The following is a 26594-nucleotide window of genomic DNA, read 5'->3' on the forward strand; positions in this document are numbered from 1 at the left end:
CTTTCAGTTGAAAAAACTTTTTTTTTTAATTTAATCGCTTATCGTTTTTTTAAATAATACTAAAAAATTCAGCTTCCCTCCATGGAAAATTCCGTCCCCCCACAGATATTTCCTCAAAGTAAAACTCCTCCCACGTAAAATACCTCTTCCCCCAGAAAATTCTCCCCAGACAATTCCATCCTCAATGAAAATCCCTCACGAAAATTTCTTGCAGACGATTCCACCAGAAAAATTCCCCTTAGCATACTTTCATTTGAAAGACTTTAATTTCTGATCCTTTTTCAAATCATGTCGGATATTCCCCCCCCCCCCCATGGAAAGTTTTTGCCTGAAATCCTCCCACCCCCAGTGAAAAGCTGCTCCCTCAGGAAATTCCCCCGTGGAGAATTCTTCCCATGGAAAATCCTCCCCCTGGAAAACCCCTCCAGAGAAACCTAACCCCGCTGAAAATTTCCCTCGGGACATCTCTACATGTTAAATTTGACAAAGTAAGACAAATAAAAAAGCATTTCGTAAAGAAATCCTGGTAAATTATCCAGTGTAAAATTTACCCTGGAAAGCTCACCCCCAGAAATTTCCCTCTCCGCGTAAAACTTATTCCACATTTTTGTATATAAGACCTTGAAATCACTACAGTAGGGTTCTCTGATATGCTAACTCTGATGGTATGATTTTCATAAAGATCCCTTAACGCTCTGTTTTTTTCCCTTTCTCAAAAATTGGACAAATTTTCTCAGGCCCGTAACTTTTAATCGGTAACATCAAACTTAATGAACTTTATACATTTTGAATGAGCATTAAAATTCGATTCTTTTGATGTACCTACTCTTATTGAAACTCTATTTCTAAGAGTTTCGGTTACTATTGAGCGGTGGCGCTCCTTACTTACAGTTCATTACCACGAATGGTTTGGTCAAAACTTAAATTAAGCTTGACACCACCGTTTATGCGTTTTGACACTTAGAGTACAGCATTCCTCGCCCCAAGGTAAAATATTACTTTTACCTGGTCATCTGAATCAAGTTGGAATGAAAATGTAGACACAATCTCAACAAGATCATCGTAAAAATCAGCTAGTTCTTCACAATCTTCTAATAGAACATAACGATCTTGTCGGTTGGTGAAATAATCCTCACTGAGATTCGCTCTAGAAAGGACGATGGCATAAACATAAAAAGGAAACAGTAAATTGTAATTCAGCCTATATACGAAAAAAAAGCTGAAAAGAAATACAGAAAGGAAAAATACTATTGTGAAAGTTAGGTTTGCTTATTTACCTATTGTACACATAGGCAAAACCTTTAAATATTTTCTAAGACCACGTAGGTTTTTCATGTCAATAAAGACAGGATAAGGGGAAAAAACAAGGAAAATTACCAAAATTTCATGATGAATCATTTTTTTTCTATAGGTAGAGTCTGACCTTCGGCAAATTCAGTTTCTAAACCTAAATATGAAAATTCCCGTGCGTTTTAATACAAAGCTGATAAAACTCTACCTAAGTTCCTCACATTCCATCCCTGATGGTAAGATAACTCTCACGCAAAACATAACCCTATTAAGGATCGTAGGGATATCAGCAGCGTTACTTTATCGTACATTATGAACTATTAAGAGATTACAAGCGTAGGCTACCTCTGAAGTAACCAATTCAGAATGTCACAGTTCGAGCTCGGTTAGAGACAGGGCTTGCGCCAGGGGTATAACCGGGTGGAGATTATAACTATAGGAAAAGCCACCTCAACCTACAATGTCGTACTTCTCGGTACCCTCTTCACCAGGGTATACCCACCTCAACTTAAGAGGTTAATGCTTCCAAAGAAATGAAAAAATCACAAATATAATAGAGGGAAAACACGAAAACAAATTAATCAAAACACGCGAATAATATCTTACTGGATCAGCTGGACTACAATTCACACAGGGTACCCTTTTACTTAAAACCGAGTATCTATACCCAAGGTACTAGTTCCTCCAAAACAGTAAATTCTCACCAATTTGGTGCAATCTAATCTCCAATCAGGTAGACCACATCAAAAAGGGCAGATTTCCTCACATCCCAAAAAAAACTCACGAATAAAATCTCGCCAATCCATCGCACGACAATATAATCTCCAATTACATAAAGATTATGTAATTATAAGATTATATAAATAGTCCAGTAGTTCCAACAAATCAACTGGAAAAGTCCTCTAAATTTGAACGTTTGCTACCTCTTATGCTTTCATGTGCAATTCTATAACATCCGCCGTAGGCATGGGAAACTTTACTCTTTTTTCCAGTCTCGAAAACAAATAATTTCCTAAATTTGCCAACAGCAATTACCTACCTGGCGATTAATTCAATCAATTTCTTTATCGAAATTTGGGAATAAGCACTAAACGTGGCTACGTTCTTTTATTACCTGAGTATTGAAATCCCCCATGAGCTATGCCCACGAATTCTCCTTAGTTACTGTTTCCAAAAGTAGTGTAATTGTTTTGAAAAACCGTTAATAAATTTTGTCTAGGCCACCAAATTCAAATAAGGTGGTTTTTAAATTCGAGGGTATTTGCATAGTCTGTATAGGCTATTTTTATCAGCTAAAGTTGCTTAAATCTTCCGAACCGTGGGTTCAAACCCCTGCCACCGCTGTTAACGGCCGTAGGCGTGCCAGCAGCATTACTGTGGCACACACTGCAAAGCAAATAAGAATACTTACTGAGATTACTACCATAAGCTACCTCTATGGTTTAAGATTGTCTGGAGAAAACTCAGACTAAAAATCACTCCGAATTGGTACTACCGCAATCTATATAAAATCTATCTAATTTAATACGTCACAACAGGTGAATAATTCACTTATATTTTAACGGGCTCGCATGAAACGATGTTATTCGGCTGAGAGCATTGAATGAACTGTTTCATTCAATACTATAGAATAACATATAATCAGTAATACAGTCATCGGTCAAAAATCAGCCTAGCCTGAGAGGATGATTCATAGCCAGGTGCGTTTTTTTAGCCCATACATATAAAAAGCTTGAATAATATATATGAAAAACAAAAAATGATAAATATTATAAAAAAATTCTTAAAAAGGAAGCAAGTGAATTTGATCATAGAAAGGTAACTAGCAAATGTTTTATTTAGCTAGAAACATAGTGGCATGTAGCTATCTCACAATACGATGAAAAAAACAGTCACAAAATCTTCAACACAATTTTAAGTTCAATATTGATGAACCCCCCCCCCCCCCTTCATACCACTACAAGCCTGATTGTTCCAAAAAAATATATACTCCAAAACAAGTGTAAAACTAAATTCTCACAGAAGACAGAACACTTGCCCCCCCCCCCCCTAGCTGGTTATCCTCCCCAGTAATTATCCCTAGCAAAATCCAAGAGCGAGAGGGCATGCTCCTCAGAAGGTTCAAAGGACAGCGGTGCACGCGAAAGTAAATAAGAATGGGAAATCATTGACAAACCCAAATCAACAAAAAATGGATCTGAAAAAACAAAAGAAAATATATATTACCAGTACCGAGCTACCAGATAATAGGCATGAAAAGAAACCATTGAATATGACAAAAAACAATATCTTTACCACCCATTGATACCGTCAGTACAGAGTAAACAAAAAAGTAAAAATCAAAATAAAGGTGTCGATAAGAAAAGCCCCTATAGGTAACAGTTTTTCTACCAGTAAAGAGCAAGATTGAAATAGTATCGATAAGTTTAGGATTTTTCTTGGTAACGTTACTGATAGATTTGTTCTAAAGATAAACTAGAGTTGTCACTCCTATAGTTTCCCATATTCTTTCTACAAATCTTCCAGTCCGAGTGAAAAAAAAAGATAGAATCGAAAAAGGTACTAAAAGTTTTTTTTTTAATTCCTTACCCACTAATAATAACACTGTTGTCAAAGAGGTATACTTTCATATGTTGAAGACCAATAACTTCATTCCATCGTTCAGGCATACTCCAGTGAAGAATTCCTCGGAGAGAAGGGGTGTGATACAAACTTACCTAAAAAAAATTTATCGAAATTAGAAACACTGTCTTTCACTATCAGCTGGGAGATGCAGAGTGCAACCTATACACTACAAAATATGATTTCCATCCTATTCGGTGTCTAAATGGCTTTTGATAATACAATACATCGCTAAATGCTCTCTAGATTGCTGAAGCAAAAGTTAAAGAAAAAACTGCTTCATTTTGTTGGCGACTACATGAAGGAAAGAGATGTCCAAGTTAGCAGTGCTGTTTCAGCCACCAGTGTGAAAAGTAAAAGAGTGAACTCACAAGGGTCTGCTTTGGGGTCGCTTCTCTATACTCGTAACATCAGTGACTTTGACATTACAATGAAGGAATATATGACCTAGGTGCTTCCTAGCACCACCAGCCAGGCAAAATATTGGGCTGTGTGTTTACGAACAAGTCGATCTGGAAACTTCACTCAAGTAAAGTTAAATCGCCTTGGATTATGCACATTATGCAATATCTGATGAAACCAAATTTGGGCCATATAGCAGATACTTTTATAAATTAACGTTATGCAAAATTCTGTATTATGAATATCATTCAGAGCTGAAACAACCTGATCATTTCATTCGTGACCTTAAAAAGTGGAATGAAAAGGTTGGATACACGCCGCTCCCTAAAAAGCTTAAAAAGATTAAAAATTATGGATTATAGATTAAAGATTATGGTCAGCATACTCAACATACCCAATCAACTCTCAAATTGTTAAATCGGGTAGCTGGATTACGCAAACCCGGGATATGCTAGAGATCAAATGAACATTTTCTAAAATATTCGAGTAATCCCTTATAGACATTGAGTGCCAAGAAAACTGTTGGATATGTTATATTTGCAGATAACTTTAATAGTTCCTCCACGGACTGGTGAAAAAAATAACTTAACGATTTATTGTTCAGAATACACTGATCTGAAACAATTATTTTAGTGTATCTATGATGAGCAGATATGACCAAATTCTCTAAGTATACACCGATAGATCCAGGTATAAGAAACGTCCAGGCAGCGGCTTTTGCTATCCCTTCAGTAGGATCAACTAAAAAATATGATGCCTTCTCAAGTTCCAATTATTTAATCTGGAGTCTTAGCTCTAATTTCAAGCATTACACTATAGGCATAAATCACTTAGCAGTTATAATGTAGAGTAGCAGTATGTACTGGTTCAAAAACTAAAGTCCATGCAATAGCTTACTGTCATTAGTGAAGCAGAAAGGAAAAGAAACAACTGACTCCTACTTAGTATATGAAAAGGCCAATAGACGAAAAAGCGTTCATCTCCGCATGTGGGAATGGATGGTCATGAACTAGTCGGTAATGAAAAGAAGCTTGTTACGATGGGGAAGTATTTCACAAATGAAATTATCTGTAAACCTCGCAGATATATAGTTTTAGCTGCAGATTCCGGTCAGAAGTTATTGAATTTATTACAGAAATATTTAAAAATAGAAATATCAGGAAAGAAACTTGAGTAGAACGATAGTAGAACAGTAGTTTTAGTTTTTAGGCAGGCTTGACTTGACTTAGGGCTCCTGCCGCATTGAGGGCGGCGTAGAGAGCGTCGCAACTCTGCTACTCGAGGCTGATCAGTTTGGTGCTAAGATTGGGGCCTCGTCGACAGCAATGTTGGCCATCTCCAAGAATTTATTGAGACTATCCTTCCACCTGGTCCAAGGTCTGCCTTTTGGGCAGGACCAGTCATGAGCTTCTGGGTCGAAATCATAAATAATTCTGGCTGGGGTTGTCGTCGGCATACGTAGGTGTCCAAACCACCTGAGAGTGCGTTGTACTATCTGGATAGAGAACAACACTTGGGAGGTGAGCGTAAATAACCTTGCGTTGCTCACAAAATCATCCCATCGAAGTCCTTCAATCCGACTGAACTGTTTCGTCTGGCAGACGTATATAATATTGAGGGTTGTCCACTTCAGGGGCCATGTTTCTGCTGTATAGAGCAGGACCGAACTTCCGGACGCGTTACAAATTCAAATCTTCGTACGCCTTGATATATGCGGCGTTCTGCAGAAAGCGTTGAGCCTTCCGACGATAGATGAGACTTTTGAAATTCGACTGCGTACCTCCTCATCTATGGAGCTATCACTGGACAGCACGGAGCCAAGATAAGTGAAGTTTCTACAGTTTTAGCAGGAACTCTGCAAACAGTTATATTCTCGGGGGGCGGGACAGGGCTTGGGGGCTCAATTGCCATTATCTTAGTTTTGAGCCAGTTAATTTTCTGCCCCACTTTCACTGCCTCTTCCAGTAGGACGTCCAGCGCGTCAGTCAATTGGTCAATTGAGTCGGCAACGAGAGCAAAATCATCTGCGAAGTCGGCATCCGTCAGAGCCCGATCCCCAAACCACAGACCAAAGGGCAGGCGATTTGTAGTTCGTGTCATGACATAGTCTATGGCGCAGTTGAAAAGTTCCGGGGCGGCGGAACACCCTTGGCGGACACCGGTTTTGATACCAAATGTTGCGCTCCGTTTGTCGTTGACTTGAATGCAGCTCTCCGTCTCTTCGTAAAGCTTCTCAGACAGCTTGTAATATTTGTCAGGCATCCCAGTAGAACGGAGTATCAGCCAGAACGAGTTGCAATCCACCGAGTCGAACTCACCCTTGAAGTCAAAAATGGCTAAGTATGCTTTCCTCCCGAATTCGTTTATCTTCTCAATTAGCTGGCCCAGCCTGCCTGTTGAACTCTACTCTTTATTCGGAGAATATTCGTACATCTATCCAGCAGGGTCATAGCAAATAGCTTTCCAGGCACTGAAAGAAGCGTTATGCCTCTCCAGTTAGACCAGATTCCTTTTTTCCTCTTTCTCTTCCAGAGGGGCAGGATTATGCCAGCAGCGAGACAGCTTCTTGTCTTGCTATATCAGTTTGTTGCAGACGCCATTGAGGTTTCTATAAGTCGGCATGTTACCCTGTAACCTTGCCTTGCGTCTCTGCTCTACGACGTCAAGCGTATCTGACTGGATCCATGCTTTATATGTCCTTCTTTGTGAACCGGGTGTTCTTATTCACAAGGTTGTGCATGATGCAGAGCTGTAGGAGCCTTAACCCATTTTTATTTAGAGAGTCTGGTGCAACTGGTCCTATGACTTGCCGCTTAAAGTCATGGTTGTCGCTCACACTTGCACTAAGGTCACCCAGAAGGATGACAATATCGTGTGGGGATATCTTAGCAAGTTCAGTCGTCAGGGCAGAGTATAAAGTGTCTTTTAATCCGGCGTCGGCTTCGTTTATGGGGGCGTAACAAGCAAGAACAGTCATTTTTCCATGCTTGTGACCGAGTCGAGCATTGGCAATTCTATCCGATACGGGAGGAATGACAGTAGATACTTCTTGGACTTGTCATCAAGAACTAGTCCGACACAGTTTCTTCTGGTGGTTGTCTGGCCAGACCAGAGTAGATGGTATCCCTCACCTACGGAATCATTCCCATTCTCGACTAGGTGGGTTTCTTTTATCCTAGCAATAGAGATGCGGAAACGCTTCAGTTCCATCGCCAGAAGCGTCTTAGCTCCGGGAAAATTCAATGTCGATACATTCCAGGTGGCAATACGGAGGCCACCTTGGTCAAAGAGATTCAAACGCTGGTCATTTCTCGGTCTAGGGGCAAGCAAGGGTCGTGATGGGATAAAAGCCGAGGCATTTGCTGAGCTATTCGTTGCAATGGATCTCGGGTGAAGGGTTGCAAGCCCAACCGACCCAAGGCCTGGATTCTGGTTATAGCCAGGATGAACCTGGCTACTGAGAATTCTCGGGTGGGCTTCACCCGCCTCATGAGCTTGAGGCCACCCTGATCGGAGCGTTTCGTTAGGGGATACCCCATATCCAGAGGTACGTGGTCAGCAGACATGGTCTGCATAATTCCGGACGAACTCCATCACCTCCAAGTTTGGGCAGAAGCGTGAATTAAGTAAGGCTGACAAATTTATTTTGGGAAGTAGAAATGGCCCAATTTCAGGAAGAATGGAATTATTAAGGAGTGACATTTAAGACAAAAAGGAAAAGTTATGTAGTAGACCCATAGAATGTAGCAAGGAGATGGGTAAGATGTGCTTTTTTTGTGAGATTTTTGACAATAAGGTAGTACCTTTGATGCATCACGCATCGTAAGCTGAGGAATTTTAGAAATGTGATAAATTGTGAAAAAGTCCAATCAAAACGAAGTGGGTATAATCAAGCATTGCCACATAAGGAAATCACATATTATCAGCATTTGAGCAGTGGCTGAAGTATTTCGGATATATGTTGAATTAGAGCATAATTTACAGATGTAATAAAAAATATTGACCTTAAGCTTTGTAGGGGCTTTAACACTTTGAAAGACCAGAATGTGTATTTGGTACACTTTAATACCAGCCCTCCCAGTTGATAGTTCCAGTTAGTATGCTCCTATCAGGAGTCCAAAACTTTATTTTATCCTCTTGCTTTTCTTCTGTTCTTCGAGTTTCTTAGATATTTTATCAAATAACTAAAAAAAAGGGGGAAATTGTCCGTATACAGCTTCATCAGACAAAACCCTTAGAAGGCAAATAAAAAATCATAAATTTTTCCGAAATCAGTCAGAGCCTTAATCGAAATACTAGTGATCTGAACATTATTATCAAAGTAGTCAAAACCAGATAATACAAGCTGCATAGTTTGTGTAAGATTTTTTTTTCGAAAACAGTTGGAGATTCCCTCTCTAGATCTGTCGTGACTTGGATACTTCAGAATATTTTCAAGATCTTCATCTACAGTGTGGCCTTACCTACACAGTGAAGGCTCATTGAATATTTTGGCTCTGTAATTGTTCACTCCTGCCGGATTGAGAACATAATTTGCACTCTGAAAAAATATAAATGTTTTTACTTTTATAACTTTAATAAAACTAAAAATCCTGACACTTTGGTTACTAAATATCAGTACATGTATACTGAACTGAAAATACAAATTCATTGGTATTTCTTTTCAGTAAAGTGCAAATTATGTTCTGGCCTTGGGAAGGCATAGGGGTTATGAGCCCTACTCATGTTAATTTCTGCTCCTTTTGAGTTTGACTTGGTTATTTATCGCAATTTCTGTTAGTTTTGGTTTTCATTTATTTATCGATGCTGATTTCTGGAAGTTTCACGCTTGGTGGATTATTTGATTATATTTTTGCTCATTTTCTGTTTAATGGATTTCTTTACTTTTCTTTGAAAAACTTATTTCGTGGAAAAATTTTGTTTAATTAATTTCTCTTCGTTTTATATTGACATAGCCTTTTCAGGGAAAAAGAAAAGAATGCTTTAAATCTTTTCGTTTTTTTTTTAATACTTTATAGTTTTGCCAGAAATTTTTATGCTGGAGAAAAATTTTCATCAATTTTTAACAAAATACACCCTTTTAAAAATCTGTACACAAATAGTAGTGTTTAATTTAGTTTCATACCTCCGGGAAATGGGAAAGGGTGGGCGTGGAAGGGGCTGTAGTTGCCTTCAAATAACTTTTGACTATTAAAAAGGGCACAAGCCACTCCAATTTCCAATGTAATGAGCCCTTTTCGAAGTTTCTACGACAACTTCATCGATACAAAGTGCCCTGGTCTAAAGAAAAAAATAATAAATAATACATTGTGCCAACATCGTTCTTATATGCCCCCAGGGCATAACTTAAAACCCTTGCCCTGAGGGCTGTGGGTGAGTGTCCTCCTCAAAAACAGTATTTCTATCTGGGAATCAACTACGCTGAACAAAATTTTGATTGGATGTATTTGGGGAGATGGTGGGCGTAGAAGGGGTGTTAGTTGCCTTCCAATAACTTTCGACTATTAAAAGAGGCACTAGCCGCTCCAATTTCCAATCGAATGAGCCCTTTTCCAAGTTTCTACGACAACTCCTTCGATACGAAGTGCCATGGTATGAAAAAAATAATAATAATAACACATTGTGCCAACATCATTCTTCACTTAGGCAGCGCGATTGCGCTGCCTATGATAGAGACTTAAATGAAGTGTTTTTATTAACTTCATGAAATAGAATTTTCTTAACTAAAAGACCCCACCAGGCTCCTGCTCTTTGTACTAAAGTTCAAAATTTTTCTACAATACCATGATACATTTAGAAAATAACATTTCCAATTACAATCTATCGTTTCTATAATAATAATAATAAAAAAAAAAAAAAATAAAAAAAAAAAAAAATAAATAGGGGAGGTGTAATGGCCTAATCATTCTCATTGCACATTTAATCTATAAGCTTCGTCCAAACGACAAGAATACAAGGCTTCAACCCCCCCCCCCCACCCTCCATATTTATCTGAAGCAACTCTCATGTAAAATTTGACCATGTGGTCCCAAACATGCGCTTTTTGAGGCTCCCTCACAAAATGATCCACTCACCTTCACCATAGTTGCTGGTCTGTAACCATGCAATGTTGTAGAACAATTAGTTTTATCCATAACAAGTATATGTCAATACTCATCTATAATAATTGTTCATTTTTTAATGATATATGTTATGTATCACATATGTTATGGACAAATGTCTCACCACGTTCCAGGATGTGAAACTGGGAGACTAATCAAATACTTTTTCAAAAGTTCAAAGCTTATAGTTCTTTGCCAATTAACTGAGGTCTTATGCTTACCAAAGTTAAGTAGATTTAAAACACTAAAGCTACTTTTTAGAATAACTAAAAACCAGAGGATTCCTTAGGAGTGATGTGAATCGGTAAAAACAAATTAATGTATTTTAGAACTGAAATTTTCAATTTTTCCCAGGGATTCTTTTGGTGCCATTTTCTTATAAATCCCTCTCCCCCTAGCTGCAAGTATAAAATCACCTGTAGTGCGATATTAGCGCGTTCTTTGAAATAAATCTGGAACTTGTTGAAAATGCAAACAAGGCAGTTTAACAAATGAATCTTGTAATACATATAAAAGCATTAGGCTAATCTTGTGGTTGTAGGCTGATTCTCCCCACAAAAATCCCCCTACCCCTGTGGACAATTTCCCTCACATGCAAAATTCAGCTGCCAAAAAGAAAGTACAACAAATACAATGAATTAAAAAAAGAAGGGATTTTGGAATGTTCCACCGATATTCGAAAGCATAAGTAGAATATATGGTGCAGAATATCATACAGTATTCATCTTGCTATTTTCAATCCTTTTTTTCGTGTTTTAGGGGGGTTAATTTATCATAGCAGGTTTAGTAAAGGTTAAAGAAAATAAATTGGAAACATAACACTAGTGGCAACTGTGGCGGAGAAACCCTATGATGGCATCAATACCTTATGTAGCCTACATGATACCACTTCACCCCTTGCGATCAAAAACACGTCCATTAGGCGTACCGTATATCAGAAGAATTATCCATCTAAAGTCCCTTTAGGGGACATTTCTTTGTATTATTTAATTTAAATAACTGGGAATCAAACTCCAAGTCAGAACCAAACAAATTTAAAATAGCAGAACTCCTTGTTTCAAATAAGCAACCAAAACAGTTTCTTTACCCTTAATCATACATCAGTGAAAACTTAACCTCAAAATCATGACAAAAAAAAACATTGGATGAAATAAAATACGAAAATAAATCAAACAGTTTGTGATAACGAACTGTCAGTAAGGATTGACCTGGCTCAATAGTAACTGAAACTCGAAAAAATCAAAAGAATTGGGTTTTTATGCTGATTTCAAATATATAAGTATCATCAAGTTTAGTCTTACCCATCAAAAGTTACAAGCCTGAAAAAATTTGCCATGAATTCGAAAAAAGAGAGAAACACCCCCTAAAAGTGATAGAATCTTGATGAAAATCACACCAACAGATTCAGCGGGTCAGAAAACCCTACTGCAGAGGTTTCATGCTCCTATCTGCAAAAATGTGGAATTTTGTATTTTTTGCCAGAAGAAAGATCACAGATGTGTGTTTACTTGTTTTTTTTTTGTTTTTTTTCAGGGGTGATCATATCGATCCAATGGTCCTAGAATATCGTGAGAGGGCTCCGAGAATATCGTGAGAGGGAAATTAGAGGTTCTAGTGTCCTTTTTAAGTGACCAAAAAATTTGGAGAGCAACTAGGCCCCCTCCCATGCTCATTTTTTCCTGAAGTCACCTGATCAAAATTTTTGAGATATCCATTTTGTTCAGCATAGTCGAAAATCTAATAAATATGTCTTTGAGGATGACTTCATCCCCCACAGCTCCCAGGGGAAGGACAGCAAGTCATGAGCTTTGCCCATTGTTTACATGTAGTATTGTTTATTGGGAAGTATACAGACGTTTTCATGAGGGATTTTTTCTCGTGGGGGGGGGGGGTCAGAGGAGGGGGTCACGTGGGAGGATATTTCCATGGAGGATGTTTTCATGGGAGAAGGGACAATTCTATGAAGGGGATACCGGATTTCCCAGCATTATTTAAAAAACGATCAGAAATTAAATTAAAAAAAAAGTTTTTCCAACTGAAAGTATGAGCAACATGAAAACTTAAAACGGTCAGAAATTATTACATATATAAGGGGGTTCCCCCCTAGTCAATACCTCGCTCTTTACACTAAAGTTTTTTTTAGTAATTTTAAAAGGGCTATCTATTCTAATTAAACGGCTTGTGTGAGTCTGAGATCTGTGTTTTGAAAAAAATTCAAAGGTTCACATAGAGAGTAAGATACGGAATAGGAACTGAATCCCCTCATACGCGTAATATTGTCTGTTCGTTTTAAGTATTAATACTGCTTCTTAATTTCGGTTGAAAACACTTGTTTTTTTTTCATTTAATAATATAGAAGAATCTACACCATAAACTCATCTTACACTTTGGAATATGGGTGGAATATCCCAAAATCCCTTCTTTTCTCCATTTGTTGTATTTGTCTTAATTTTCTCTTGGCTGCTCAGTTTGCCATTTGGGGTAAACTGAACATTGGAAAACTGCATTTTTCAGGGGCTAATTATCTGCGGGGGAGGAGTGGGGGGTCATTTCAAGGGGAATTTTAAGGGGGGGGGGGCAGACAGACACTCAAACTTATATAGGGTATGACTACTGATGTCCTGTCTTCCACTAAATAGCATAATTACTTTGGACCTCCTTTTATTCTCCAGAAATTATATGCAATTAAAAATGAACTTCTTGGTTCATACCATATACATTCTAGTTGTTGAAAGTAAAAGGTAGTATGTGCAATTTCAAAATGTTATAAATTTGAACCTTACTTTACAATTATGCTTCACAAGTGGGAGAAGAATTTTTCTAGAATTCACTTTTCCTCTAGATCCCCTTGTTGCATCCAATAGTATCTTCACTCTCAGACCTTCACCATTCTCAATAACGTTAGATCTGATGGACTCTACCAAAGTCCTCTCCATCTGCCCGGTTCCTAAGTACAAGCTAGCTATTGTAATTCTTCTCTTGGCATTTTTCGATTTTGCAAGCAGAGTCTCATAAAATTCTTTGGGGCTGGACATAACCTTTACCTAAAGAAATGAAATAGGAATTACCAGGCATAGTGCATGACCAGTCAAGTAGGATTAGAATCCTTTCTTTTACAGCCAAGTAATATCACTCAGATATTATTACTAGAATTTGGACCAAAATAAGGAGTATGCCACGAAGGTGGGAGGCCTTTTGACCGGTGGCATTTGCAGATTCTACAGCGCGCATCTTGACCCCCCCCCTTCCTCTGGCAATATCTAGTCAAAATAAAACATTCAAAATCAGAACGTTTTTCGTTTCAGGGTATAGGTGCAAATTAATAGGCCTAGTAGAAAATTTCAATTTCTGAATCACCTTTTAAAAAACGTTAACGTATTACATTCTCTTTTGACTACTTGAAATATTTACGCCGCTGTATTAGCGTTGCTTGGTTTCCTTGAATAGAATATTTTTATCACTCTCCCCCTCCCCTCATGTTACTTGATCATTATTGTGGGGAAAAATAACTTAAACAGCCCAATTATAATATTAATATTTTTTTTCTCACTTATTTGATTTTATTTTTCATTTATTATACTTCCTTTTCTTTGTTTCATATGTCATGTATAGCCAGTGTGAGTCTTAAAATGTAAAAAGGCACTAGAACTTCTATCCCCCTTTTTTTAGCCAGGTTATTTTTTTGATTCTTTTCATTTTCTCAGGCTCGTAAATTTTGATGGGTAAAACTAAACTTAACAAAACTTAAATATTTAAAATCAGCGTAAAAATCCGTTTCTTTGATATATCTATTGATATCAAAATTCTGTTTTTTAAAGTTTCAGTTACTATTGAGACGAGTCGCTCTTACTATACAGTTCGTTGCCACGAACTGTTTGATTAAAATAATTTTTATTTGAAGAATGCCATAATGTGATGACATTTGATTAGGAAGAGCCCCATCTGAATTTTATATAGCCATCATTCCATAGAAACCTTACAAGCCCCTATGACACAGCTTACAGCCCTTGCCCCTGGACTCTGAGGCGAGAATTTCCTTCTCACTTAAAAAAAAAATCCATTGTCGCAAAAAATCCTACTTTTGGACTGATAGAAAACCCTGCACATCGAAAAAATAGAAGTGGCAACACTATATTTGTCGATAAATTAGAAAATAATTACGCCACTTGCGCGACTTTCTCCGTGGGACATGAAGACCTTGCATAATGTTATGAGCAAGACTTATTTCTTTTTATGCACCTGGCGAGAAACAAAGAGGATTGCGATCCTTAAAACCGAGAATCTTTGTCAGTCCTTGAAATGCCAAATAACGGTGCTAGCTCTGAAGGCAAATAAGACAAAGATATTCAACAGCAGATAGGGGCATGTCAAAATCATGTTATCTACTGCTCAAAGCCTAAGCGAGGAAAATTTTCTTAGAAAGCAAAGCTAATTATGCCAAGACAGCTAAACCGAGAACTGAATGTAAAGAATCAAAAGAAAACAAAAAAACTTAACCCCCTCTCTTTCTCCAAAAAAGAAAATCCTAGAAATGCGTATGACTAAAATCATTTGTTTTGGCATTTGCATTAGTCTTTTGCTATGTCGTATTAAAGCTTAATAATTTAGCTACAGCCAATTGTGCAAGCAAGGACATTGGTAGATCTAGTGAGGAGCAAACTCCCTCCCTCTGGCTCCAAAAGTGCCCTGGACAAAAAAGGTTTGATTAGTAACTGACAGTAAACTTGATAACTAGAATGATTAAATAATCTTAACACAGTTCTGAAACATTCCCAGTTTTATGCCAAATTTGCATGACCCAAAACTGGAAAGATAATGAAAATAATCATGAGGGTTAACTTAATGAGTCATAAAAAAGTGCTTTCTGATGAGACGTTTTACATAATTTGCAAGTTTCTGGCACAATATTTACATAAATAATAACAACAAGCATTACTTTATGTTCTTCTTATAATACAAATACAGTTCTTCTGATATCCTTCAATTTTCTGAAAACTCACCAAGAATTTTATGACAAACAGTTCTTAACAGACGTTTGGTATTTTCTTGAATAGGGCTATTCAGCTAGTTATTAGAAGAAAAACAAAGGTCCTACATCAAATTTCGAAGGACATTTTTTATGGCCCAAAAAAGAGTTTAGAAGAGGAAAAATTCAAGTGAATTTTTTTCCTTACTGAGAAGAAAAAAGTTTTGATGCTCCATGGCTCCATATTACTATCTAAAACTACAGGTTATTGTGAAAACTAATAGATAATCTGTGCTGAAACTATTAGGTTGCCCCTTTGTGGTAAAACATTTTGTGGAAAATTTCAAATAGTCCCACCACTTCGTGGATCCCTCTCCCACTATTTATGAAATTCCGGCTATTTCCCTGTTGCATTGCTTATTAGAAGTTAGTACTAGAAATTTCCGTATTGGCCAAACAACAATTCGCGTTCGGATTTTACAAATCCTCGATCGACCCCTCAGTTAAGTCATACCTATGATGCACGATGGTAGCGAACCACTTCGCCGGCTCACCATATTTTTTTCTGCTTTCGCAATCATGAATAATACAAATTCACACCATTATTCAGTGACTGAGAAACATACACTGAATCGTTGGTAGGAGAGAAAATGGGAGGAGCTTTTATACATGCCAAAACTGCAGTAGACAAATATTTTTTTCCATGACCTTACTGGTTAAATTTATTTACAGTGGTTTAGAGGGTTATCTTTAGGTTTCAAATCACAAAATTTTCTATTTTATTTTCTTTGTTTTCTACAAAGTTAAAGATTTTCTTTTTGATGTTGCATAAAAGTGTGCAGTTTTTATTAAGTTAGGCTTAAAACTAAAACAAAATTTCTTTAAAAAAAAGATTTACTGAAAAGCCCCCTTTTTCCAAGATGTTTCCTGATGCAAATTGTTTCTAATTGATGACTTCAAGGTTAATAAACGTTGAACTCCTAGAAATAAAATATAAACTTAATCATTTTTCACTGTAAAAAAAACATTCTTTGAGTGAACATAGGATTTTAAAGCCTACACATGTCTTCTAAAAACTGGAAAAAAAAACATGTCTTCTAAACCAACATAAATCAAGGTTTGTTTACTTTTCTTGTATTTGAGAAAGAGGGATATTTGTCATTTTTCTGAACAACCAAAAAAGGTTTTAGAGATGTCCAAGCTTGGCTCATAGCAGGTTATTAATTGGTATTTGTTTTCCTTTTTTACATGTTTTCACTACTGAAAAATAATATGGGGACATCCAAACGCAATACACTCAATACGACCTACTTTCTTATTAAAAATGAAACAAAAAAAAATTTCAATTCGAGAAAAAATCATGACCGTAATTGGTTATGTATTGTGTTTACATGTCTAAAAAACACTCTTCTTTATAGATACAAGAAATGTTCTCTCTTTCTTAAACATCCTACAAGGATATCCTACACCTTTATACATATACTCTATGATAATTAGTACACTGAAGATCATTTTCCATTTCTGCTCTTCTTAAAAAATTCAGAACCAAAACAAGAAGCATGTTCCATTATTGCCTGTGCAAGGTGCTGGCTCAAAAATGTAGGCTCCATTTAGAATACTTAGCAAGTCGCTCAAAAGAAATGGTAGTTCTCAATATGTGTCAAATCTAAACAAGTTTATTAATTGATAGCAAATTTGACATTGTGCTAGTATTTTAGTCAAATGATATATGTTTTGACTATTTTTTTTTATATTTAAAGGATATTCTGGTATTTATGTTCCATATAAACCTAATACTGTTAGCTCAACATAGCTACTAACTTATTCAATCTGTTCCAGTTGAAAATTTCTAATTAAATTCCTGATAAAAATAACAATAGAAAACAAATTAGGTTTCACTTATAGATAAGGATCAGAAGGACCATCTAAAAGGAAATGGGTCTAGTCAGGGTCTAATGCTTCAAACAATGGGTTTGAATCAAAATTTTGGGGCAAGAAGGCTGTTAGTGAAGTTTGATGAAGAATATTTACATTCCACCTTGTGTGAAGAGAATCTTCTCAAATTCAACTTGCTTATGAGAGCAACTTTTTTATAATGATTAATCATAAAAAACTTTTTGCACAAAATAAGTTTTTCAGAAAAAAAAGTAAAGAACTTTATTAAACCAAAAATAAGCAAATACACTATTAAATAATCTAGAAAGTATACAACTACAACAAATTGCTATTAACAAACGAATGAAACGCAGAACGAACAGAAATTAAAATAAGGCAAATTGAAAACGAACATATATTAATCTGAGTAGGGTTGTAAGCCCTATGCATTCTAAAAGTCAGAATATAATTTGTACTTTATTTAAACAAATTCAAATGAATTTACTGAAAAAAATGTGCATTGTCAGTTTAATATACATAATGCTGATATTTATTCCTTGAAATCTTGATTAATTTTTGATTTCTTAAAGTTATAAAAGTGAAAACATTTAAAAGATTTTTGTTCAGTAAAGTACAAATTATATTCTGGCTTTTAGAAAGCATAGGGTTTCGAACCCTACTCAGATTAATTTCAGATTGATTTTCATAGAAAGCGTTGTCGTGGAAACTTCAAAGAGCTCATTCGATTGGAAATTAAAAGGGGCTAGTGCCCTTTTTAATAGTCGAAAGTGATTGGAGGGCAACTAACCACCCTCCCACGCCCACCATTTCCCCAACACATCCAATCAAAATTTTGAGATGGTCAGTTTGTTCAACGTTGTTGAAAGTTCAGAAAATTAAGTCTTTGATGATGACAACCACGCCACAGCCCTCAGAGCATAGGTTATACGTTACGTCCTGGGGGCATATAAGATTTTCATAGAAAGTGTTGTCGTAGAAACTTCAAAATGGGCTCATTCAATTGGAAGTTGAAATGGCTAGTGCCCTTTTTAATAGTCGAAAGTGATTGGAAGGCAACTAATACCCCTTCCACGCCCACCATTTCTCCAAACACATTCAATCAAAATTTTGAGATAGCCATTTTGTTCAACGTAGTTGAAAGTTTTGGAAATTAGGTCTTTAAGGATGAAACCCCCCCCCCCACAGCCCTCAGGGCAAGGGTTGTAAGTTATACCCCGGGGGAATATAAGGTTTTTATAGAAAATGTTATCGTAGAAACATCAAAAAGGGCTTATTCGACTGGAAATTGAAATACCTAGTACCCTTTTTAATAGTGAAAAATAATTGGAGGGCAACTAACCCCCTCTCACGCCCACCATTTCCCCAAACACACAATCAACATTTTGAGATAGCCATTTTTTCAACGTAGTTGAAAGTTCTGAAAGTTAGGTCTTTGAGGATGACACCCCCCCCCCCAACCCACAGCCCTCAGGGAAAGGGTTGTAAATTTTGCCCTGGGGACAAATAGGGTTTTTACAGAAAGAGTGGTCATATAAACTTCAAAGGGGGATCATTGGATTGGTAATCAGGCGCTCTAGTGCCCTTTTTAAGAGTCAAAGTAATCAGAGGGCAGCTACCCTCTCACCCCTATAAACATGTCATATTGTCCCAAACACGTCTTATAGAAATTTTGATATAGCCATTCTATTCAAAATAGTCTAAATATCATATAACAAGGCTTTTGAGGTTGAAACAAACCCCAGAGATTAGGGGCAAGGGTTGTAAGTTATGCCCAGGGGGTATGAAAGGTTTCTATGGAAGGGATGGTTGTTTAACTTCAGAAGAGGCACAGTCTTTCCTGAAAAAGTCCCTGAAAAGTCCCTGAAAAAGACTATGTTAATATAAAACGAACAGTAGGCCTAATTAATAAAAAAAAACTTTTTGCACACAATAAGTATTTCAAAAAAAAAATGTAAAGAACTCCATTAAACCAAAAATGAACAAAAATTGCATTAAATAATTTACCAAGCATACAACTACCACAAATCAGTATTAATAAATAGAACCCAAAACAAACAGAAATTAAAATAAGTCAAACTCAAAACGAGCAGAAATTAATCTGAGTAGGGTTCGAAACCCTATGCTTTCTAAAAGCCAGAATATAATTTGTACTTTACTGAACAAAAATCTTTTAAATATTTTCACTTTTATAACTTTAAGAAATCAAAAATTAATCAAGATTTCAAGGAATAAATATCAGTGTGGTAAATTGGTTTTATGGTTGTTGGGGCGAAGTTGTGGTTGTTGCCTTTATTTCTCTCTTTATAGGGGAGATAAACTATGGCCCTAAGATAATTAAACTTTGGTAGCGTGCCTTAGGCTATGACCTGACTAATGAGGCGTATCAGCTGGGTATATTCGAGGGACTAAATGTAGATTGTAGAGGTTGGCTATAATACAATACTTTTATTCATTTAACATACACTAGTACTGGGATTGATAATAGATATATATTCTGCTGGGACTGGTTGTCCCAGGTAGACCACAAGCATCAGAAATCTGCAATAATATATAATAAGATACTTAGACGCTTAAAATAATCCGACAATATTCCAAGGTATTTCTAAATCAACGGACCAGAGGTCAGTCCAGCATAAGATTAGTATCAGGCAGCCCCTTCCCATAAAATGTATCTTTTATACAATTCCTCAACCACACCTTATTGGAACCCGTTGACGCACATAGCTAGGGAGTGGTAATTTCTCAGTTTCCTGTTAAGCATACACTTGCCAGGATAAGTATCTTATCTTAATAAAAAGTGGTATTTCTAAACTTTTGTATTTGCGTAAACTTTTGTATTTGCGTCTTAATATTTTACTAAATTCCAAATTGACTTAATTAGAAAGCGTCACCACATCAGCATTATGTAGGCCTATATTAAACTGACAATGCACATTTTTTTCAGTAAATTCATTTGAATTTTTTTCAGTAAAGTACAAATTATGAAATGGCAGGCGTTAGAAGGGAGTTAGTTGCTCACCATTCACTTTCGGCTATTAAAAAGGGCACTAGCCCTTTCAATTTCCAATCAAATGAGCCCTTTTTGAAGTTTCTACGACAAAACTTTCCATAAAAACCATCTACACCCCCAGGATATTACTTACCACCCTTGCCCTGCGGGTTGTGGGGGGGGGGGTTTCATCCTCACTGCCCTTTTTAACCCTTGCCCTGAAGACTGTGGGGGGAGTTTTCTGCTCAAAAATATAATTTCCAAAACTTTCCAATACATTGAACAAAATGACAATCTCAAAATTTTGATTGGATGTGTATGGGGAAATGGTGGACGTGGAAGGGGCGTTAGTTCCCTTCCAATCACTTTCAACTATTAAAAAGGGCACTAGCCCTTTCAATTTCCAATCAAATGAGGCCCATTTTGGAGTTTCTACGATACAGCTTTCTATAAGAACCATATACACCCCCAAGGCATAACTTACAACCCTTGCCCTGAGGGCTTTGGGCGGGGGGGGGGGGTATCCTCCGTGCACTTTTTAACCCTTGCCTTGAAGACTGTGGGTGGAGTTTTCTGCTCAAAGATATAGGCTAATTTCCAAAACTTTCAAATACATTGAACAAAATCGCTATCTCAAAATTTTGATTGGATGTGTATGGGGAAATGGTGGCCGTGAAAGGGGCGTTAGTTCCCTTCCAATCACTTTCGACCATTAAAAAGGGCACTAGCCCTTTCGATTTCCAATCGAATGAGCCCATTTTGAAGTTTCTACAACAACGCTTTCTATGAAAACCTTATATGCCCCCAGGGTATAACTCATAACCCTTGCCCTGAGGGTTGTGGGGGGGAGGGGGTTGTTGTCCTAAAAGACCGAATTTTCAAAACACTCCGTCATGTTGAATCAAATAAATATCTCAAAATTTTGATTGGATGTGTTTGGGGAAAAGGTGGGCGTGAGAAGGGGGTTAGTTGCCCTCCAATCACTTTTGACTATTATAAAAGTGCACTAGCCCTTTGAATTTCCAATCGAATGAGTTTTTTTGAAGTTTCTACGACAAAGCTTTCTATAAAAATCTTATATACCCCCAGGGCATAACTTAAAGCCCTTGCCCTGAGGGTTGTGGGGGAGTGTCCTCCTCAAAACATATTTTCTATCTGGAAATCAACTACACTGAACAAAATGGCTACCTCAAAATTTTGATTGGATCTGTTTAGGTAAATTGTGGGCATGGGAGGGGCGTTAGGTGCCTTCCAATCACTTTCGACTATTTAAAATGGCACTAGCCATTCTAATTTTCAACCAACTGAGCCCTTTTTGAAGTTTCTACGACAACTCCTTCGATACGAAGTACCCTGGTCTAAGACCAAGAAACCAAAAAATAAAAATGCATTGTGCCCACATCGTGCTTTACATAGGCAGCGCGATTGCGCATGCCTGTGATTTACTTTTATCCTTGTATACTGTTTTTTTTGTAAAAAAAAACCTTCTGGCGTCAATGTCATCTTGTTCAATCCCCCGCCCCCAACTGATACCCCCTGAATAAGCTAACTTTTTCAATAGCATAGGTGCTAGCATATTCAGACCAAATCATACTGGTATTCAGACCTATGTTATTTTATCATTACTCATCCCAAGAAGTTGTTTCTTTCACAGTTGTCATAAGAATAAAGGTATGATTGTTAGAGCTTTGGAATTAAGACAGATAATAAACCCATCTTCATAGACTGTTTTAAATCTTACAAGCAGAGAAAAGGTGAAGGTATGAATGTGGACACATCTTCCTTAGGCCCAGGATGAAGGGAATGGACCTACACAGGAAACAATTCTAGATGTTCATTAGGCCAAATTCTAATTTCATCCAAGGTTAGAACCTATTTTCGTAGAAATACTCAAATCTTACATGCAGGTAAAAAGTGGTGGTTTACAGCAAATACCAAAACCTTTGTATTTAGGTCTATTTGTGAAAGTTTACTTTATCTGATACAAAATGCTGCAAGGTTCATAAAAAAAGCAGCATTAAGAAGGAGAAGAGGAATAGAGTAAAAACACCTTCCCAGACAGTGCACTCCATTAATGCAGTGGAAAAATCTCCAGCCTGGATCATTTGTACTTAGCTCAACAACTTTACAAGGTAACAAATAGCCCTTAAATAGAACTGTATGCTGAAAAATATGAGATGGGTTAATGCATGGTTCTCACCAGATGATAAACTTGCAACTGAAATGCATATTTCACACTAAGCTCCAAAAATGCTGCCAAGTTTGCAAAATTTTACTTCAGGTACTGCAAATTGTTGCATACTGTCTAAGTTGAATTTTTTTTTACTTCTGTACTGTGGAATATGTAGGCTAAACAAGCTTGTAACACAGAATGGAAAATTCAAACATACAAAATATCCACAGAAATTTCTATTGGACTTGGCAAGGAGCCCAAATAAGCAAACAAAAATTCTCCCTTTTTTGCAAGAAGTAAATGGATATTATAATCAAAGGGATATCTTTTTAAGTCAAATACAGAAAGTGTACATCTCAAAATGCTACACAGCTACTATTGCAAACAAGAAATTGAAACCTGTTAGGGTTGCCAAACTATAGTTACGAAACTATTAAGACTATAAACAACATAAGGATGGTAGGAGAAAAAGTCAGACTTGTGGTAAAGACCATACAACCCTACCAATTTTCAACACCCCTATCCAAAAACAACAATACACAAAGCTTTTTACTTTGATACTGCAAGCAGACAGCAGATCTCTAAGACAATCACTTTTGAGCTACTGGGCCTTTTGAGAGCCATTGACAAGAGTAGGTCCATTAAATTATAGAAAACAGATTGGGACACTCTGTGCCCCAAGCCAATGGAACCAGTCATTACTGAAGATCTACTGAGTTCTTCCTTAGGCAAAAATGTAGGCCTATACAGAAACAGCTATTAGAATTTTTTTCCTTTTTTTAGTAGAAATAATGTATACTATACTGAGAAGGTGCTGGAAGGCTAGCACTTGCATAGTAAGTTCGATGTTCATGATTTATTGAACCCTGATTTATTGAAAATTAATAACCACTCCCAATTCATAAAACTTTGTCCTCATGATCACCCCCTATATAAAAAGGGTGGTGGAATACTATTATTTGTAAAAAATTATCTCTTTCCCAAATTAATTCATGCTCCCAACCTTTAAGATTACAATGAAATCATTTGGGTAAGTGTAAGACCCAAAGTTTTACTACGCTTCTACAATTTGATTGTATTTTGCTGTTTCTATTATTCCCCAAATTAAAAAGCTGCAAAAAGACAGCAATTCCCAGCAACTGCATAGTAGTGCCGACTTTGTCCTCTGCAAATTCACGAATGCCGGTATTTTCTTAGTAGGTGATGCTAATTATCTCAAGTTAAATTCCCTTTGTAGTTTCCTAAACTTAAAACAGATAGTAAAAATACCAACAACAAAAGGAAATTCTACCCTTGATTTGATTTGCACCAATATGCAGGCTTTCTATGCCCCTCCTGTCCCTTTGTCCCCGTTAGGAGGAAGCTTCCATTTTTGTTTATTAATTAAGCCAGCCTCTCACAAGCTTTAATCATACTTTTTCTGTTACTGAGTTCTTTTATCACCCAATTTACAAGGACGGCCTTTTCAAATTTGGATATTGAATTACTAATGAAAACTGGTTGGCTCTCAAGGAGAAAAATAACATTAATTTTAAAGTCTTTGACTTCCAAAATCTGATTAAAACAAAATACATAGATTCCTTCCCTGAGAAAAAAGTAAAAACATGTTCTAATGATAAACCACACATTACTAGCCAGTTGAAAAAACAAATTAGAATTAAAATGAATCTACGCAAGAATGGTAAAACATCCGAAGCTAACTCACTGCGTAAACATATAAAAAAAAAGAAATACGTAAATCTGCTTCTTCATATTAGAAATTTAAAGTCCAGGATTTATTTTCTACAAAGCCAAAACAATGGTATAATAGAATAAAAAAATTGTGAGAAAACACAAAATAATAGATTTCCATTTCCAAGAAGACCCTTCAGTTACAGCCAATGATCTGAACAAATTTCTTTCCTCCATAGTTCAGAACCTCCCTTCGCTTTCTTTTGACACCTAATGATTTGTGCTCTCTCGATTTTCCTGTTATTTCCCCCTCAGATGTGGAGGCAAAAGTTAAGAACATTAAAAGTGTAGTACATGTCCACTAGACATCCCAATTGTACTAATTAAAGCCTTTGCCAACAATCTCTCAGAGCCTTTGTCCTTAAATTTTAACGAAATTACTTCTACTGGTAAATTCCCAAATTGTTGGAAATTAGTTTTTATTACTCCCATAAAAAAGAAAGGTAACAAGCAACATTTTGATGGTGTCCATCCCATTGCTCTTACTCCAGTTTTTTTCTCAAGTTTTATGAAAGCTTTCTAGCTGAGTGTTTGAAACTAAAGATAATCACAAATGATGACCAAAGACAATTCGGAAACTTACCCTCTACATCTACCACCCACTATATTGTTCACCTTATGGACACAATATGTAAGACACTTGAAAAACCGAATACCTGGCTCAATTTTATTGCAGTGGACTTGCAGAAAGCTTTTGATTTAGTCAACCACAATATACTAGTAGAAAAACTATCTAATGACTTTCAAGTTGACCCTTATTTAATTAGAATAACCGTGTCTTTCCTCTCTAATAGAACGCAAGTCGTGAAATACCTGAATGTATATTCTGATCCCCTCCCAATTTATAATGGTGTGCCCCAAGGAACCCTCTTAGGTCTAATTTTATTCCTTACAATGATAAACAGCCTTGGTGTCGATTTCCCAGATAGCTGGAAATTAGTTGATGATCTAACTGTCTTAGAGACATGTTTCAAAAATTTAAAAAGTAACCCAATGGACATCTTGGAATCGATATCAGCTAAAGCTTTTACTAATGATATGAAAGTCAACCCTTTAAAGTCAACTATTCTTACTATTAATTTCCTTAAAACTACCCCTTCTTTCTCCTGTCCAATCCCCCCTGAAATGTCTGTTACCACTATGAAATTACTGGGTGTTACAATCTCAACCAACTTAAAATGGGATTGCCATATTAATGAAATCTTAAAACGTGCAAATGCTGCATTTCCCCTCAGTAATAAATTTAAATGCCCTAAATTGCATTGTTTGAGGATTGTCCTTTCATTTGTACACCCAACTCTGAGTACGCCTGTCCTGTTTGGTATTCTGGCATCTCCATTGAATTGTCGGACAGAATAGAGGCAGTCCAAAAAAGGTGCCTAAAAATTATCTTCAATGAGGGTAAAGTTCCTTATATTTCCCTTCTAAGGAGAGCTAATCTTATCACCCTTAAGGAAAGGAGAGCAAAAATTATCTTACGTTTTGCTAACAATGCCCTTCATAATCCTCAAACAGCTTCCCTTTTCCCTGGACAATATTCACCCCTTCAACCCCACCTCCCGCCTTCTGTTTCAACAAAAATCCCCCTTCTTGTCCCACTAAGAGTTAGCACAGAGAGATATAGAAGAACTTTTATCCCTTACATAGTTGACATTTTCAATCAGTGAATCTCTGCCGCCTTCCCCCCCCCCGTCCTCACTTTTTACCTCATAATTTTTAATTTTAATGTCCATTTTGCAAATTTGGAGGTTTTTTATATAGATTTTTAGTCACTAACTAACTTATGTTTTTGTTTTAATTTTTTTTTAATCCCCTTGTTAATTTTACGAGTTTTCATTTTTTTTTACATTTTTGCTGACTTGACATTGACCTTCTAATATTACGAGTTTAATTTGTTTTTGTTTTTCATATTTTTAAATATTTGACATTGACCCTTTTATAATTTTCTTTAGTTGCTTGTTCGTTTGTTTTTGTTGTTCCTTTTTCGTTTTATTTGACACTAAAGTGCAAATTCGGCCCTTTTGGGCTTGTGATAGCCGTTTTTCAGCAATAAATCTTATCTTATCTACAATGGTCTTTTGGTATGAAACAATAGACCCTACTATTAAAGGTGGTAAGTCAATAAAAGACTGCCTGTGTTAGCCTCCAGCAGCGTTGTTGAGGGGGGAAGGGGGCAGTTGCCCCCCCAATCATTTGGAAAAAATACAATTTATTAAGTAGCTTTAAAACTGTTGCTTGTTTTAAGTGTCAAATTTGCTCTTTACTTTGACCAGATATTTTTTTTAATTAATCTATGCTTGCTTTTAACATTAGGAAAACAAGAAAAATAAGGGCCCATTACACTTCAGAATATGTTTCACAATATTTTTTCAAATATTTTGCTTTTAGAACCTTATCATCGAGTAAAAATGTGAGCCTAGTTAA

The 26594-nt window shown here is 36.6% G+C and overlaps 1 protein-coding gene across 4 annotated transcripts in view; it reads right to left on the reverse strand.

The window, feature by feature from the left end:
• PGS1 (Phosphatidylglycerophosphate synthase 1) overlaps nucleotides 1–26594 on the reverse strand; it is a 95189-nt gene that overhangs the window by 41109 nt on the left and 27486 nt on the right. For 3 of the 4 annotated variants that reach the window (XM_089102852.1, XM_089102849.1, XM_089102850.1), the window contains exons 2-4: nucleotides 13194–13459; nucleotides 3880–4002; nucleotides 1006–1147 (exon numbers count right to left, since the gene is read on the reverse strand). In XM_089102852.1, coding sequence (XP_088958978.1) covers nucleotides 1006–1147; nucleotides 3880–4002; nucleotides 13194–13459 — 531 coding nt within the window. Of the gene's footprint in view, nucleotides 1–1005; nucleotides 1148–3879; nucleotides 4008–13193; nucleotides 13460–26594 lie in introns of all 4 variants that reach the window. The other variant, XM_089102853.1, reaches the window with a different exon arrangement.

This window comes from Artemia sp. Qi Xiang Cuo, chromosome 17, assembly GCF_049724085.1.
Source record: "Artemia sp. Qi Xiang Cuo chromosome 17, ASM4972408v1, whole genome shotgun sequence".
Classification (NCBI taxonomy): Eukaryota; Metazoa; Arthropoda; class Branchiopoda; order Anostraca; family Artemiidae; genus Artemia; species Artemia sp. Qi Xiang Cuo.